General features: G+C 55.1%; 3 protein-coding genes across 3 annotated transcripts; 2 read left to right on the top strand and 1 right to left on the bottom strand.

Annotated features, from left to right (window-relative positions):
- Positions 1-1,379: 1,379 nt before the first annotated feature.
- On the bottom strand, positions 1,380-4,845 carry BESB_017980 (uncharacterized protein; the record flags this gene model as incomplete). Its single annotated transcript, XM_029360513.1, has 5 exons — positions 1,380-1,616; positions 2,195-2,550; positions 2,969-3,192; positions 3,482-3,710; positions 4,629-4,845. 5 exons carry the CDS (start codon positions 4,843-4,845, stop codon positions 1,380-1,382), a joined length of 1,263 nt encoding a protein of 420 aa, XP_029216489.1.
- A 4,873-nt stretch (positions 4,846-9,718) lies between these two features.
- On the top strand, positions 9,719-14,285 carry BESB_017990 (calcium-dependent protein kinase CDPK3; the record flags this gene model as incomplete). Its single annotated transcript, XM_029360514.1, has 10 exons — positions 9,719-9,926; positions 10,633-10,901; positions 11,210-11,472; positions 11,844-12,000; positions 12,158-12,363; positions 12,709-12,874; positions 13,050-13,158; positions 13,440-13,558; positions 13,864-13,941; positions 14,223-14,285. 10 exons carry the CDS (start codon positions 9,719-9,721, stop codon positions 14,283-14,285), a joined length of 1,638 nt encoding a protein of 545 aa, XP_029216490.1.
- Positions 14,286-17,098: 2,813 nt separating this feature from the next.
- BESB_018000 (DAD family protein) lies at positions 17,099-18,004 on the top strand (the record flags this gene model as incomplete). The annotated part of the gene is made up of 3 exons (XM_029360515.1): positions 17,099-17,280; positions 17,618-17,628; positions 17,973-18,004. The coding sequence occupies 3 exons, from the start codon at positions 17,099-17,101 to the stop codon at positions 18,002-18,004; spliced, it is 225 nt and encodes a 74-aa protein (XP_029216491.1).
- Between the last annotated feature and the right edge of the window lie 245 nt (positions 18,005-18,249).

The raw sequence follows: 18,249 nt of genomic DNA on the forward strand, positions 1-18,249 counted from the left end.
ACTCGCCTCGTACGGTTGACTCCCTACTCCGTTTCGACATTTTCCAACGCCCTGTGCTCTGAAGAAAACGGCGGGCCCCGTGAACTGCATGGGCACCCGGGCGAATGCGGCACTCTGCGACAGCGAAGACTTCCTGCGTGTGATGGAGCCCCCACCCCTCCCCCCCCTGTTTTGTGCGTGACGGAACTCTGCTTTAAATGTTCGCGATGTCAGTTCTCTGCAAAAGACAGTCGACCGCTTTCTTTCCGCACTTGAGTAGAAAACGTACAAACTCATCTGGAAATCCTTTTTTCAACAGTCGACGAGCCTAGTGCAGCGCAAACTAATCCTCCCGACTGCGGGGTCAAGCCGGCGCTCGAGTGCAGATCAAGAGCTTTCCAGCCTCTTTTCGCACGCTTCTGGTTAAGACACGAAATCGATTTTACCGCAGACATGCACACATAGAAAACACGCGTCGCAGAGAGCACCGGCAAGAGTTTCTCCCCGCAAAACATAAGTTTGTTGTACAACTCCTCTCGTGGGAAATGCTGCGCAGCGGCTCTGGTGTATACCTCACACGCAAACCAGAAAATCGGATTTTCGGCACACGCACACATGCGTGGAACGACGATGCAGCTTCCTTTGCCTGCACGCCCCCCCTCTAGCGCAATTCTTCGCCTTCGCTCTTGAGACATGATTACATAGTATGCATGCCGCAGAGAGAGGTGGCTCTTTTGTCCGTGTCCGGTGCCAGTGCGACTCAGCTGCGCCGCCACTCCCTCCCTCGGAAGGCAAAGAAACAGACTCGCCCCTAAATTTACGTCAAAAGTTGGAACGCATTCCGAGCGCCACAGCAGGCACAGGCCGGGCTCTCTCCACTCCTGTGGCAGCGAACTCGGCACGCCTTCGTCGGGTCCCGGGACGACTGCTACCTCACAGAAGGAAGCTGCCAAAACAAAATCCACCTATCCCTCATAACGGCACTCCAGCGGATATGTATACACAAATACATAGAAATATATGCAGGTATGCACTCGCACGCAGAGGAGTTCGCAGAACCGACCGTGTTCCGGCGTCCATCGATGCAGTCCCTCCTCACGCCCCCCCTTTGGGCATCTAGATGATTTCCCTGTGTGCACACGTCCTGGTTCTTCTCTCTCCCTTCGCTTCTCTTCGCCTCCTCCCTCTGGGCCCACGTCGCCAGAGCACTTTGCTGCGCGGCAGGCGTGCACAGCTCTGCCACAACGACTGGACGAGGAAATACGAGGGGGAGGGGGGGGGGGGGGGGACCGGGGAACCGGGGGACCGGGGGGAGGTGCCTGAGCGTGCTCTGTTGAGACGCGTGCGCACGCTGGGTTTCTTCCCCTTTCCTCGCTCGCCTCTGACAGCCAAGGAACAAGTTACTCGAGAAATACTCGAATCGTGTGGGCATTCAGGTCGCCGCCATCGAACCGGCGAACGGCCTCAAGGGCCGCGTGGCGACTCTCGAAAGTCAGGGCCACTCGCCCGGTGGGAGCTCCCGCGGCGTTCAGAAGCAGCTCAGTCCGCAGAACTGCGCCGACAACCGAAAACGCGTCTTGCAGTTCCTGAGCCGTCAAGTCGCACGGGACATTCGAGATGATGATTGTTGAGCCGGCCTGAAAAAAAAGACACAAAAGAAACCTCTTGGTCAAAATCCACTTGCAAGCAGTCGAGCATGACGCACCAAGCACCCGCCCCTGCGCCGGCATTCAATGCATTCGCCTGATGCAAGCCACGACCCATATACGAGGGAACGCGGCGTAGAACATGGGCTGCCCTACCGACTTCCCACTACGTGCAAAGCTTATCATGCACGCAAAGTAAAGCCTGCTCGACTGCCGAACTCCCGAACTCGTAAGCCCCCACACGCGCGCCAAAATGCCAATCGTTTACCACACATGACCCTCTCGCGCCTCCACTCTGAATCGGCAAGCCTCGCAATGCGTGCCAGGCTGGCAGGATCCCCAGTACGCCGCTTGCCCGACAGGGCAAGGCTGTGCTCACACACGGCGGCCACTCTCCTTTTACCGCGAGCACCTGGACTACGGCTGTGCTGCTCTAAGACTCCTACATCGGACGAAAGAAACAGATACGAGCCTGCGCAGCAAGCAGTGCTGGAACGGGCTCGGCGCATATTCCCCCCACTTCACCCCGAGCCACGCGCGGTTCTCTGGATGCGCCGTCCGCTGCCTACCTGCGTTTGGGCCTGCTTTCCGACGAGCGACGCGCCGCCGTGCGAGCCCCCCCCATAGGCGACGGGAGACCCTACAGGGGCGACGGCACCTCGGGAATCTGCGTAGTACTCGGTGGCGCCGTTGCTGAAGGCCGGGTCCGCAGCCCCGCGGCCCGGAGCGTATGCGAGAGTTGGGGGCAGTGCCCCAGAAGCCCCGAGGGTGCGCCGCCGCGCAGGTAGGTCGGGACCGCGGAGACGTAGGCGCCGCCGTGGAAAGGCAGGAGGCCGCCTGCGTTGCCCAGGCGCACGCCACCCTGGCCGCCGCGACGCCCGAAGTCCCCTCCGGCCCGCGGGGGCGCTGGGCCGGTCGGCTGACCCTGCAGGCAAGAAGAGACACGGACGCACTCACTCACATGCACACACGGGACAGGTGCGCCAGTCGACGGCCGGAAGACAGGAAGAAGAGACAAGCCGAAACCGACACAGTGGAGATGTTGCAGACCCCGCGCGGCGGGAGGGGGGGGTGGGGGGTGAGGTGGAGGGGAGGGGCGAAAGAACGGGATGGAGGACTACCTGGAGCCAGCGTGAATCGCAGAGAGATACAGATGTAAGTCTGCAGCGTCGAGCACGGCCGGGTGGAGGCACAAGCATGCGCGCACCGCGCGACACGAGATCTCGATGCACGGAGGATCACGTGGAGGGCTGTGCGTTCGATCCGACCTTCAGCTTCATGCCGCTGCCTCTCCCAGCGATCCACGTGGGATAATGAAGAAGTCCCTCCGGGCCACGCCCAACCATGCAGCGGCCTCCGCGCCGTTAGCACCCACGGGTCGCGGGTACTGAACACAGAGTCGATGCCATACATTAATACTTCAACGAGAATCGGGGCCCTCAGGGTGGGAGGACTGCAGGATCGCAGCCTCACCTTCTCGATGGTCAGGACATGGCCCTTCAGTTTACTGTTCTGGAGCTCCGCCAAAGCTTTCGAGCACGACGAGGACTCCGAGAAACCGACGTAGCTGAAGCACCACACAGAGAGCAGTTCCGTCGCCATACAGTCACCCTGTAAGCAGCGCTTACAACCCTAAACCCTGCACACCAGCGCCGGAATACGTGGATATTTCAACCATTACGCAAGAAGAAAGCCAGCCTACAACCCCATGTCCAAGCATACGTACAGGGCGCACGTGTATCGAACCGATGGAGTGACGCCGCCGGCCCCCGGACAGGGGACCCGCCGCGGGCTACTCTTTCCTCTTCTTGCACGCCTCCGCCACCGACTTCACGTCGCCTTATTGAGAGACTCACGCTTCGCCGGGGTTTTTCTGTCGGAAGATGATGCGAACGACATTCCCGCAGACGCCGAAGTGGCGACGAAGGAGATTCTCCAGTTCCTTCTCAGGAACATCGAGAGGGAGATTCTTCACTTTTACTGTATAGACGTGCGGTACGAAATGATTCATCCCGCCCTGACGCGGCCCCTGGGCTCCGCCAGACTTGTAGCCGCCCCCAGAACCTTCCAAGAGGTAGTCGCGCCCTGCAGCCACCACAGCAAATGTGGACGCGCATCTCCATGCAGCCTTCCGCTTAGAGAGGAAACCCGAAGGCAATCGCATACAAGATTTATCGTAGACCCCAGAGGGCGGGCGCCCCGAGAACGAGCGACCAGAGTCACAGGCATGCTAAGACGACCAACGGCAGCCACCCAGAGGAGACGGGAGAGCAGAAATAAGGCACAAAGACTCCAAGGCGAGCGACCGGGCAGTACAGCTTACACTCGGAGGACCTCCATCCTGTCGACAGGAAAGAGTAAAGAGACAAGGCCCAAGCAGCAAGCTAAGGCGAAGAAGACCCCGACACCATATGGAGCCGCGAGAGAAGACACTGTCAACAATGAAGTCGGCGTGAAGACCGGGGTCCTCCAGGCTGCCATTTGCGCGGAGGCGGTATCACGGAAAGGGGGAAGCAAGGGAATGCCATGGACTGCAACTCAGCCACTTGGCGCCGTTTACACGAGGGGGGCAGGATGCCGGGCGCATCGAGTCGCCGCGGTGCGGGCACCACCGGGAGAAATCCGGAGGACCAAGAAGTACGAAATAGGTACATCGACTGCATCGAAGCGGTAAGGGGAAGACGAGCTGTCCGGCAAAAATAGCAGGTGCTCAGAAAGAAGGGGAAGCATCCAGCCCGAACTGAACGCCTAGCACCTCCCCGAAGAAGGTGCGGATACTGTTCTGTGGCTGCCAACTGCGTAGAGCTGCGATTTATCATCCATTCTTCTTCTGCCTTCCTCTGCCGCCTCGCGGCACACACACAAGCGCAGAGAACCCGAAGACGAGACATGGAGAGCAAGGCATCGGACGCCGCAAAATCGTGCAGTCCGCACATGAGAAACGGGCAGAGATTGGCACACCGCTAGATCTGCCAAAGTACCAAGCAATGCAAGGTGACGCACCGACAGCATCTCTGTAGTTGGATCCAAACGACCGGGAGTACGGGCCCTGTCGCTGGTTGTTTCCGTGGAAGTTCTTTCTTCCTTGCTGTTGCGACTGTTGAGCGTTGCCCGAGTTGTTGCGTCTCTGTGGACCCTTGCTCGCATTCGTCTGTGCGATGAGCTCGTCCAAGCTCATATCCAGTTTCTTCTCCGAAGACAGATTCTTCAGGTCCGCCATCTTGACAAGAAAAGCTAGAGAAAAACAACAGGTAGGAGGCACGAGCAGCACTCCACAGCGTGAAGCGGGTTGAACGCAGAAGGAAGGTGAGACCGGCTCAATCGGTAGATACGGTAAAAACTTTAAAGAAGTAATATCCACAGGAAAGAGCGACCAGCCCGAAGACGCCTGCTAACGCCTACAGTAGCTCCGGGCGAATCAATCCTCCAGATGTCCGCTGAGTAACACAAGTCGCCACGGGCGACACAGGGCACGCACAAACCAGAGATGCGTGACTAGCACGAATTAATTCATTCGTCGCGCAAGAAATTGTATCCAACACAAGACCTGTGGAGGTCAATCATTTCTCCGAGCCCCCAGTGAAAAGAGGGATGGAAACAGCGAGGTTAGAGGTCGCGACCCCTTTGCCCAATGAACTCAACCTCGAGACAACGTACCCCGTACCCCACGGAGAAGCTAATTGTCTTCGCTCCACACAAACGCAGTGAGACGAATACAAATATACATTCCCTTTCAAACCGACTAGCAGAACGAAAGGAGCAGGGCATACCTAGCCAGATGTGAAGAACGCTTTTCACAAGTTCGGAGGCGCTCGATCCTCTGGAGGCGCGTCCCACAATTATTGTTGACGGAGACATACGCACGGGTGCCTGCCAATATGTTGACCTTGGCGAAATTTGCAATGACTCCCCTGGAAAAGACGCAAAGAATCTGCCTTCGCTCGAAAAGGTGACGGCAGAGTGTGCCGCACTCGAAAAGCGAGGCCGGGAGGCGCAGACAGTCCCAGCATGAACATCAAAACTCTCGCCCAGAGAGGTACTGCCATTCCGCATGCTGCTTCGACCCAAAACTCTACCCAAATATAAGATCGGGATACCAGAAAAACCCGTGCATGCGTGCCCGGGTTGCGGGTTGCGCCGTACTCGCTGGAACTTCTCTTGTTTATGGTGCTTCTACCCCTGATTCAGATTTAGGCGGATTCTGAGGAACCACGCTTAGTCTTCATGCTGACGTGTGGCCACAATATCACAGCTGACTTGCTTCAAGGGAGCCGTAAATTGTTACGTAGCTTTTAAGGACTTCGGCACGCACACCGCTGTCGGGACGCACCTTGGAAAAGTAGCCCCTGCTGGAAAGAAGTTTGCAGCGTGTGCCCGAAGGCATGCGTCGCTGCTTTATCGCAGCGTGTGTTGACTTGGTGCCTCTTTCAGTCTTGCTGACTTCCGCGAGGTACGAGTTGGTGTCGTACTGTCAACGCAACTTGGATCCTGACGCGAAAAGGAGGGAAAGAATAGGCGCATCGCAATGCTTGAGATACTCAGCACAGGTGCCCGAGCCGAACAGGGGACACGTCTACTGCAGTTCAGCGTATTTTTGAACTTGCTTGCGCCCTCGGAGGAGGCATGCGGACGGAACTGGCGATCGCAGCAGGCTTCTTCGTGCGTCCGGCTTCGGTACGACACAAGAGCTGGGGGTGACGCTACCCGGTAGAGGACGCACGAGAACGGCAGTGGTTACGGTAAGTCGATATGAAACTAAAACCGACATCGAAGCACTAGTTGATTAACTATAGCTGAAGTCAAGGACGGCAGCAAGCAACGGCTGATACCGAATGCGCATGACAAGGGGAAAAAGGGGGTTCACTGTAACAGGACTGTATGTGTGCGGCCCAGCGCTGCCCCAGAGCAGCGCTCCACCCTTTCAGACATTACGAATGTGTGCAGCTGCCGTGTGTTTGCTGGCGGTTAGCCGTAATCCGGGAGTGGTGAACAAACAAATGTTTTGCCCTGAAAGACAGCGGCAGCCAGGGCAGCTAAGGTTGCCACAAGTCGGGGTCTGTCACTACACAGCTGGTGGCGTGTCTCCACGTGGCCTTAAAGGAAACACGTGTTTTCATGAGAGGGTTTAGGCGTAAGGTACACAACGATACGTGACCGGATAGCTCATTACCCATCATATTCCCCCGGAAAACATGGGAATCAGTCGTTCAAACCTCAGTATCGGTCACACACGCGACTTTCAACAACTGCTCGTCCCACCCGCATGAGCTAAACCACCCAGGGGAGTTGGTGGAAGTGGCGCCCCCTCCGTGGACGATAGTGCTGAATTCCCGGCTGTCACATACCTGTCTGTGACTTCCGAATTTACGTGCACAACCGTTAGAGGAACGACCATGTACCTTGGACCCTGCTCAGGGACCGCATCAAGGATGGTTACGGACTGAACAGCCATGCTGAAAGGCGGTATTTACTGATCCGGCTGGTGGCAATGTGGAAATCACAAAATCGGCTGCCCTCGCGAAAACGGAAACCCACCGACTGCGTTCTGCGGCCCGCGGTTGGGGACTTACATATGTACCCTGCGACTGCTGAATGGTTATCAGCTCACCAACACGCTTTAGCCTACGACGCGGAGGTGCTTACGTATCGTTGCTGGGCTGTTCGAAATGACTTCGCAGCGGTGAGTCTTTCGGACGAAAGGGAGTCTACCTCCAGTACATACACAGTTTGTGCGACCACCCTAGTGTGACGGTGTCCCCAGCGACGGCATTGTTTATGTCGCACACGTGCTGTCGACCCTACGTCAACGGGGGCCAGCCTCGGAAACATGTCCCTTGCAGCGCCCGTACCGGGAAGTTGAAAACCGCTGAGGAAGAATGTCAGAATTGAGTGACCCCGTTGTCTCCATCAGATCACTGCGAAAGCTTGCTCTCGGAATTTCCGTGAACTCACGGCAAGCTCTGCAACATTTCGAATATGACCTTCAAACCCAACGAGCTCGGGGAATTTTCTCAATAATGCGGACCTACCGAAGCGTTTCGTCTCTCCACGAACGCCTGGTCTACTGGACGTATGTAATTATATTTACAGCGTGAAGGGCGCTCTCAACGCCCTGGCCTTGCCAACCGGATGCTTGCCGCTAGAGGTGATTTCTACGCACAGGCTACCAAACCGGGTCGGCACTCGGCCCGCGCCATACTGCCTCGACGCCGGATGTATTTCCGCAAACAATTCCCGCAAAACGCAACTCACACAGTTCGGGACTGTGCGGACTTTGGGGTGGGTCATTGCAAAAGCCAGGTTTTTTTTGCTTGCACCATTTAACTCCTTTTCAGTAAGACCTGCGGTCGTAATATGTGCAACCTTAGGGTCCACGCAAGCACACAAGAGACTACACATCCCATCCCCCTTGCCCCGCATAGCGCAGCCCTCGGATGTTCGTGTTGCTTCGGGCGCTCCTAGCATTCCGCCGTGTGCTTTTGTGCAGTCGCAGCAGTAACGGTGGTGGTTTCTGGTCAGCCAGATCGGCGATTTGCAGCCCGCACGGGAGCGTGACGGCTGTACTGCTGCCACCGCTGACTGCGCCTCCTTGGGTATGGAGGCGAGGCGCGCGAGCAGCTATATTTTGCATGTCGCGCCCCGATTTTCTGGTGGTTTAAACGCTCCGCGTTCTGCCTGGCGCTAACGTGTGTCGGGGTGCCGTACCCTTCTTCCATTTCCATACCTTGCGGGGCTTGTGTATGCTGACTTTAGGTGACAGCTTCTGGACACTTCGTGACTGCTGACCCGCTTAACGCAGACATACATTGGGATGCTGTATTGATATCTGGGTCTATATATGTCTCTATCCCGCTGCACGGCAGCTATGCTGCCATTGCTCTGGTCCCGCTGTGCTTACCGTAGAAAAGCAGCGCAATTGGGTTGACGACTATTTTTCTATCTGCCAATCCTTCATGTCGCGCTGCAGTTGTGAATTTTCGTTAGCATTTTTCTCCTGTGTTCTCAGCTGCGCGAGTTGCGTTTAGTGGCTCCCTCATATCTTGTACCGCGGCGACCTTCCTCCGTGCGGAACCCGGGTATCGCCAGTCTGCCGTCGCCGAACTCTCCACGAAACGACGATTGGCTCTCGCCTTTTTTTCTTTCTTTTTTCTGGAAAAACCGCCGAGTATTGTGGCCGGTACTGCTTCCTAGAATATCCAGCCCGCGAAAAGTTTTTGGTTTCCACCTGCCGCGTTCCGTTGCCGCGTGCTCCACTCGATTCGATTGTGCAGCGAGCCACGTACACTGCGTGCGGTTTCCGCTGTGCCTGAAGCGTTGCGGTTTGCTTGGCCGTTTCTTGAACTCATTGCTTAAGGAAAAGCCACGAAATTTTCTTTCGTCCCCGGCCCGAGCCCCTGCTTCCCAACCTCCGTCTCTGATCTTTACCTACCATCCCGTCAGCCCCGCGCGAGTTTATTATTTTGAAGAACCCCCTTGAGATTCTCGAGACGGTTTTTGTGTCCGCAGTTCCCAATTTGCAGAGTAGTTCCGAATCGGACCCAAGGTCCCTTGTCCGAAGGGGCAGCTTCCGGGTGATTCGCATCCCCGTTTAGCGGACATTCGGTGTTCACAGGTCGTCTGGTTCATTCGTGCTGCGTTCCTATGAGGAAGTGTTACTCGTCTGGCATCGGTTTTCTTTCATCACTCGCTTGGTCAGGTTTCCTCCCGGCTCTTTCAGGGACCGTATCGCATCGGCTTCTCGTACCGCACAAACCCCGGATTCTCCGGGTCTTGTCACTTGTGTCCGTTGAGTTGACGGGCGTCCTTTCGCTTTTGCGTTTGATGAGACGTCGTTTTTTCGTCGTACCACAGTCAGGTTTCTCGTGGACTCCAGAAGGTGCTCTGCGCCGTCGTTTCGACGTCCGTTGAGTGTGTTTGCGCGTAGAGATCTCGACGTCATCTCCCGTTTTTTCCGTGTGCGAATCTGCAAACTGTCTCTCCTCGCTGGCCCTGCCAGTTGTAGTCGATTTGCGGTGAGGGTTCTTGAAGCGAACGTTTGAGCTCGCTCGAGGAACGACGCGTTGTCCGCTTTCATTTAACAAGGTCTCACCACCATGGGGTGCGTACACTCGAAAGCAAAGAAGGTTAAGGGTCCCGGAGGAGCCGACGGCGAAAAGCATGAGTCGACGACTGCCGGCGGAGAGAAGGGTGGCCCGAACAAGGGCATGTCTTCGCCCTCAGGCACTGGAGAAAACTCCTCCAAGACGGAGCAGGCGCCTCCGGCCGAGCCAAAGAAAGAGAACGCCATGGCCATGACTCCCGGTAGGCACCACACGCAGCGGGGTGCTTTTTTTGAAAGAAACCGTACGCCATCACCGCGCGGAGGAGGGGGAGGGGCGGAGGGTGAAAGGTAAGGGGTCGGCGCCCGGAGCTGTGCAGTGTCCCAGACGCTGGCATCCGTCTTCGACTCCTGTCGCACACCACACGCTTCCGACCCGTTTTGCCCTGGCTAGGCTTCACCAGGTGCCTGCAACAGATCAGGCGTTCTCGCGTAGCGGTGCCTCGGCTGCAGGCGTCTCGCGGCTCTCTGCGGTGCAGCCAGAGCCGTGCGCGCCTCCTTCGCGACATATAGCTGTTTTCCAGGGGGGAATGGAAAGCCGGCTGCGCCCGCTTTTCGCTGCTTCAAGAGGGAGGGGAATGATCAGATCTCAGCTCCAGCAACGTGTAGCTGTGTTGGCGGCTTAGAGGGAGCGTTGTGTACCCTCTTCCCTCGATCTTTCTCTCATAAATGGCAGGGGCTTTGTCGCCTTTCGTCTGCGCGAGTTCATCGTCTTTGAGTCTTCTGGGCTGGAGGCGGAGGACTTGTGATGCACCCAGCAGCAGCAGCTTTACCAGCTGCGGCCGGTGCAATGCATAACCGGTCGTGAGTAGTTCAGCGGCCTATCAGACCCACGTGTGTCTTCACCAGCTGCTCAGATGTATTTTAGAAGACATGGATGCGCATGTGCGTGGGGCCGCTTGTTTCCAGGCATGTACATCACGCAGCAGAAGGCGCACTTGTCCGATCGCTATCAGCGCGTGAAGAAGCTGGGCAGTGGCGCGTATGGAGAGGTGCTGCTGTGCAAAGACAAGTTGACCGGTGCGGAGCGGGCCATCAAGATCATCAAGAAGTCCTCCGTGACCACGACAAGCAACAGCGGAGCGCTCCTCGACGAAGTCGCCGTCCTGAAGCAGCTGGATCACCCCAACATCATGAAGCTCTACGAGTTCTTCGAGGACAAACGGAACTACTATCTCGTAAGCACCTGCGGGCAACCGATGGACACACACGGGGTTGCATATGTGTGTTGTGCCTGCACGATTCGCGGGGTAGATCAAGGTTTGCAGTATATGAAGTTATGCATCTCTCTCTTCCCGCCTAGCTATATATATATGTATGTATGTGTATGTTTATATATATGCATATGTATGTATATTCGCATATATATGTCACACGCAATGATGTGCTGTGTTTTCGTCGCAGATTCGCAGTTTGTTTGCCGTGTGATGTCTTTTTTGCGGACGGTTGTTCACTCGGAGACACGTGTTTTTGCTTGTGTCGACAGGTGATGGAGGCGTACCGCGGCGGCGAGCTTTTCGATGAGATCATCCTGCGCCAGAAATTTAGCGAAGTCGATGCCGCCGTCATCATGAAACAGGTACTTTCTGGCACGACCTACCTGCACAAGCACAGCATCGTGCATCGCGATCTGAAGCCCGAGAACCTTCTTCTTGAGTCCAAGAGCAAAGATGCGCTCATCAAGATCGTCGACTTCGGTCTCTCTGCGCACTTCCAAGTCGGCGGAAAGATGAAGGAACGCCTCGGAACGTAAGTGGGAGGACGGCTGCAGCGCCAGTTGTGGTGTACCCGTGGATGCGAAACGACAGAAACGCGAATCAGCCTTCCAGTCACGACGTCCGTGCTTCGCGTCCCCCCCGAATGTCCTTTCTGATCAACGCTGAGGGGGGGACCTACACGTGTATATCCATCTTACTCTTTGTGCATAGACGTGACTGCTGTTGCCCTCGTTCATGTTGAGAAATCGCCATACCTTCAAGCATACACGAAACACGCCTAGATTCGCAGGGGCTGCAGCACATTGTCTGAGTCGAGTCCGCTATGGCCCAGGGAGGCTGCTGGGTTCCCGGTCTGGTGAAGAGATGGCGCGAAACGGTGTGTTCTTTCACTCTCCTTTGTAGGGCGTACTACATCGCCCCAGAAGTTCTGCGCAAGAAGTACGATGAGAAGTGCGACGTGTGGTCCTGCGGTGTCATTCTGTACATCCTGCTGTGTGGCTACCCGCCCTTCGGCGGTCAAACCGACCAGGAGATCCTCAAGAGAGTCGAGAAAGGCAAGGTAGGAATAGTTTCGAAGGCGTCTGTGAGGCTTTGTCTTCGTTCACGTCCGGCTCTGTACGCCTCAGTGATGGCACTGGAGGGACAGCGGCGGTCGAATGTATATATATAGATATACATATATGTTGACAACAACGCCTTTCTCTGGTTTTTTGCAGTACTCCTTTGACCCGCCTGACTGGAACGAAGTCTCTGACGAAGCGAAGCAGCTCGTCAAGCTGATGCTTACCTACGAGCCCGCGAAGCGCATTTCTGCGGAGGAGGCCCTGAACCATCCATGGATTGTTAAGTTCTCGTCTCAGAAGCACACTGACGTCGGCAAGCACGCGCTTACTGGCGCCCTCGGCAACATGAAGAAATTCCAGTACGTTGTTGAGGCTGGTCTGCGGTAGCGTGTGGGATATCTAGGTTTTCAACGTGGTGTGTTTTCATGAGTGGGGTAAGCGCCTACATGCTGGGGTCTCTCCGACATTCGCCTAAGCCCGTAGAAGCCCTACCGGGCACCCGCACACCCAGGGGGCACCCCCGTCTGGCGACGGGAGCTTCTCATTGACCGCATTGAGCGCACATCACTTCCGAGGCGCCCCGTGGTGATGCCCACCTGCAGTCGCTCCAGCGGGGACGAGACCCGCGTGTGTGCTGCGTGGCTCTGAGGATTCGCGCGAGCATAAACATCGCGGTTCAATGCGTATGTTTTCACGTGTCTCAGGTCGTCGCAGAAACTCGCCCAGGCAGCGATGCTGTTCATGGGTAGCAAGCTGACGACGTTGGAGGAGACCAAGGAGTTGACTCAGATCTTCCGAGAGCTCGACAAGAACGGCGACGGCCAGCTTGACCGCAAGGAGCTCATTGAAGGCTACAAGAAGCTCTTGCAGGTGAGGCAGAAATCCGGCGTGGGACACGTGCATCCGCTGCATCGCTGGGGCTGCCTTCCAGACACATTGTCTCATGCTCAGCGACTCACGCGCAGGCAGCATGCCTGTCTGTGTGTATCGAGTGTGTCGGCGCGTCGCTATACTGACTGCAGTGTGACCGTGCTTTTTCGCGCAGTGGAAGGGTGACACCGTCTCGGATCTCGACAGCGCCCACATTGAGGAGGAAGTGGATCACATTCTCCAGTCTGTCGACTTCGACAGGAACGGTTACATTGAGTACTCCGGTAAGGGCCACGCTGAGAAGAGAAGGCTGCTCACTCATAATACATCGTCTTGCAGGCGAGATCACGTTTTCCTTATATGTTTGCTCAGATCCAGCCTCCCTCTGCTCTGCGTCACCGTTGGATGCGAAACCTATTATACCCACCCTCACGCACGGGGGGGTTTCAGTAGCCAGACATTTATATATATTTAAGTATATGTGCTCAGACGCGTGTATATATATATATATATATATATGCACCTGTATGACTTACTTGTGTGCGTGATGTGTGTGTGTTTTCAGAATTCGTGACGGTGTGCATGGACAAGCAGCTTCTGCTGTCTCGTGAGAGACTGCTCGCCGCCTTCCAGCAGTTCGACAGCGACGGCTCGGGCAAAATCACAAACGAGGAGCTTGCCAGAGTGAGTTCTTTTTGCCAGTGTGTCCGCTCAGACACCGTCTTCCACCGTAGTTCGTGTGGGTGTGTCGATTTCACGCGCTTTCAAGACAGTTGTTACTAGAGGGAACAGCGGCACTTCAAGCCGTCCGTATGTTGACGTCGGCATTCTGTGCCATCGGCTAGGCCGCGAGGGCGCTTGAGACTTGGCGGGGTGAAGATCAGCGGCTGAAAGGATCTATGCCTTTCTTTGCGAAGCAGCTGAGCGGCAGGGCAAAGTCGCACTTACGCTTGTTTTTCATCACAGCGTCTGTTTCTGTTGCGCTGCAGCTCTTCGGTGTGACGGAAGTGGACGACGAGACTTGGCATCAGGTCCTGCAGGAGTGTGACAAGAACGACGACGGAGAGGTGAGGAATTCGGTGGACTGAGACGTGTGTAGTGCAGCCTTACGTGAAACAGTTTGGCGAACACCTGCGAAATCGGATCTGCGTTCCATCTAGCTGAAACAGCAATCTTTGTGCTGTGACAGTTGCGGATATATGCATATGTCAATGCACACGCCCAAGCCAGTCTCGCGATTCTGTGTTCGGGGAGACTGATGAGGGGCAGGTACTTTTCTGTGACGGGCACCTGCCTTGACACTCGAACTTTAATTTCTCGGCCGTGGGTCTCCCGGGCGTGTTTCTAGGTTGACTTCGAGGAGTTCGTCGAGATGATGCAGAAGATCTGCGACGTGAAAGTGAAGAACTGAAGCGTGAGCATCGCGCTGCTGTTTTCCGGGCTGAGAACTTGCGAAAGAGAGCCAGACGAATGGAACTGGAGCTCAGGAAGTTTCTGTACACGATGCGATGCTACCGTTGTCACGCGACTGTGGTGGCGGTGGTCTCAACACCCTCCCTCCCCCCCTCCCCCCTTTCCTTTCCCCCTCCCGGCTCCCCCCTTCCCCCTCCGCCCGCCTCGGTTCCCGTCGGGACGCACTGATGTCCAGTTTCCGCAGAAAGTAGAGCGATCTTGTATATTTTTTAATACGCGAAACGACACGTATAAACGATACGCCATCTATATATTTATATGCACGCCGAGGTATGTATGTGGATGCATGCATCTGTCGTCTCCCGATACAATTATGAACGCAAAGATATTTCCGCAGATCGGCTAAAAGTTCAAGGTGGCCTTCTGAACTTCGGAAGGCCTTTTATTGCGTAGCCCTTCCATGCGCCTTTCCATTCGTCTGGAAGCTAACTGCAGCGTCTTGCGGGTGTGGTCTGGACGGCATGCGTGGAGGCCCGAGTTGGTGGATGTCCCCACATGTTCTTAGCCATTCCAACGTGTCTTCTTCGGTTCTCACGTTTTGTGGAAGGTTTTAAAAGAGCTGGCTTTGTTTAGACCCAATTGACACATTTCCGTTGCTTCCGTCGTCGCACGACATAATAAATTAAATCCACTCTGTTCACGGCCTTTTTAACAGACAGCCATGTCGCCAACCTCAGCCGGCGTCCAAACAGTATGCCGCCATGGACGCCTATCAAAATGTGCACAGATATGGCTTGCGTACAAAATATACATATATATGTTGTACGGAATATGACACTTCTCCGGATATGTAGGCACCTGGATATGCACTTTTGCCATCTCCAGTCTTACGTTTCGGGCGATATCGAATCAGATGTCAAGGTACAGACATATCCACACTGGTCACCACTGTATACGTGAAGAAACAAGCGTCAATAGAAATGTCGAACCGACACGCGGGAGACTTTGATGGGATTTATCGTAAAGGGATGGAGTGTTGTTTATTTCCCGAGACCAGTCCCAAACGGGTTGAACTACAAGTGGGCTGACGTTGGCTGTTTGAGGCACAAACCAAGCGTACTTGTAAATATATTCAAGCGCTCGCGCAGCTATGACTTCTGTAGGGACGTGGCGGCCGACGGAGATGCGGTTTACAGATTTCAGGTCGCCGTATATACGTGTATCAGAAGAAGGAGGGATCCATCAGAGGCCCTGGTGCAAAATGGAGTCAAAACGAAAATGCTTCCAGCACATGCTCCTCTTGCCCAGCGCGAGTCGGGTTGTCGAAGCGGCATCAACACATACGCATACTCGCATGCAGGTATTCGACATACGGCTGGACGTTCAAGTTTTTACATAAGCGAATAGGAAACGAGGCGGTAGCACATAGTTCGGACGGTGGACGGCAGATGAGAGTAGGCCTAATGGCGTGGGTGAACGTCGTATGCTCAGGCATTCAGCTCGTGGTCATGGCTCGTATGTTTGGGGGCTTCCGCATGCTTTCGTCTCAAGTTGAGAGTTTGTGCGACGTCTCTTGGCACGTGAATCATGTACACCACACTGCGGCGGCGGCAGACAACTGTAAGTGGCACTTCTATATAGCACAGGACCCGGTTCAACGGCTGTAGCAAACGCGACAGTCGAGACTTTGGCGAAAACCGTTGGGGCCATACCGGCAGGCTCATTCTCCGTCGCATCCACACGTACCACTTTTGAAGAATGCTCGCTTCCATGCCTCAGGCAGCCGTTCACCGGTGGAAGCCTTGCTTGCGATCCACCTCTAAGTGTGTCGCCAGCGTGAAAGGATGCGCATGTCCTCCGAAGAAGACCGGATGCCGTCGAGAATGTTAAATTCTCCAGCGAAACGCATTAGAAAAGGTGGCATTTACTCGAAGCGACAACGGGAGCGGTTGAGTCAGGCCTTCTCCCGGCGCTACTGAGTCAGGTCTTCCGCATGCACACATGCATGTGTGCAAAGCCGCAAGGCGAGTGTCTGAATTTAAGCTCAAGAAGAAGGAATGCTAGAGGTGGAATCGGAATGCTCCACTGTATCCCTTTTTCTCTTCCTCTTTGCTTACAAATGTGCTAGTTGCGAAATGGGTACGTGCAGTTCTCTCCCAAGTTTTGTTAATATCTCCTCGCCTACCGTAGTAGGGCACCTAGATGACTGAACACTGGGAAAGCAAGGGACCAGCTCACTTCTTTTTTGTCTCTCCGTACACTGACTATCCAGATTAGAAGACGAGGGCAGCTCATCACAGGGCTGGTCTTTCTGCTGCGCACGGCACCATAACAGACTCGACTTGGAGCGTCGTCCACGAGGCCGACACTCGTAAAGGAGTTCAGCCGACGCAGCTTGTTCATTGCATATAAACGCCCGTGGGTAAACATTCACTTGGGTTTGTATATGCTGTGCACCTGGCGGCACGGGTCCCGTCCCATACCGCGCAAAAGACTTCCATACTCGTTCGTCTCGTCGCCATGGGGAAGCAAAGTCGGTCGGGGGCACGCGTGCTGGCTGGCCAGCCCCGAAGGACATCGGAAAGTCTTCCTGAAGCGTCATATGCGTCAGCGCATGTGTCAAGAGACCAGCAAGATTCAGACTCGCCAGCGGCGAAGACTTCTTTGGATACCGGGCATCGGCGGGACGATGACTGTGCGCTGCATTTGAAAGATGTGTCAACTTCCCGTGGCTGCTGCTCTACTCTCCTCACCGCTTTCCAGGAAGTTAGGCGGGTGTATGTACAGCGATATCCACCACGGATCCTCATGATGGACGCTTTCTGCGCCTGCTTACTTTTCATGGCTTCTCTGCTTGTCATGTATGCGGCACTCACCCGGACAAACTTCCCCTTCAACGCTTTTCTATCTGCCTTCATCTCCTGCACCGGCACCGCTGTCCTAACAGTTTGCTTGAGGATACAGGTATGCGCACATGGAAACAAGCTTGGCAAGTAGTTCTCTGCCCGCGGCGTGACTCCATCGAGTTTTCTTAGTTCTGTTTACTTTGCTGCTTCACATTTCTCGCCGCAATACAGCGCCACAGACAATGAACATCCGCCTTCACCAATAGCCCCGTCTCTCTTCGTTTCGAAGTCAGACAGCAATTAGCGTTATGGGTATCAACTGGAGCGGAGAAGGAACGGCGTGCTGACGATGTCACTGAGCCCAGCAGGGTGCTGGTACAATGCATCAGACCTATTGGGAGCCGTCTTCTGTACCTTACGACATTACGGCCTTTGCTGTGGTGGTTTGATGTGCTAAATAAAAAATTGCATACGTTTCCTCTAGTGCAGTTCTCAGTAAGATAGTATTGATCCTGTGGAAACAGGACTCGAGCGCCACAGCGATTCTATCCTCTTTGTAGCAAGCCAAAATGCCTATATATATATGGACATTGCTTATACATTTGTCCCCTGTCTGCCTGCATGTGCGCGCCTGAGTACGCAACGGGAGCCTCATGCTCGAGTGAAGCCATTCGTGAACGGTCGTATGCTGAGAGTGCTGGGAATCCTGATTCTCTGTATGACGTTCTCCACAATATATAACTGTAGAACCATGCACTTTCCGCAGCGCGTTTCACGTGTTCCAAGGCTCGTCTCATGTGGGTCACTCTGCGCACCGCGTTCCTTGCGTATGCTTTCAGATTACGAACAAGCCAATTTTCAAACTGACTGAGGAGAGGGCACTCGCGGACTTCCTTCTTTGCAACCTCCTTCTACACCTTGCCGTCTTCACTTTCATCGGCTGACCAAGTTGCGTATTGCAGTTTTACCGGGCACACGTGAGCCAAAAGGACTCTACCCACTCGTGCATAGTCACTTTTTGTGAATATCTGACAGCGTCGACACTTGGTGTTTTGTCCGTTCTTTCCATTAGAAGCCATTTTTCGTTAAAATACTTCCATATGCGTCGATGTGCAA

This window comes from Besnoitia besnoiti, chromosome X (genome assembly GCF_002563875.1).
Source record: "Besnoitia besnoiti strain Bb-Ger1 chromosome X, whole genome shotgun sequence".
Classification (NCBI taxonomy): domain Eukaryota; phylum Apicomplexa; class Conoidasida; order Eucoccidiorida; family Sarcocystidae; genus Besnoitia; species Besnoitia besnoiti.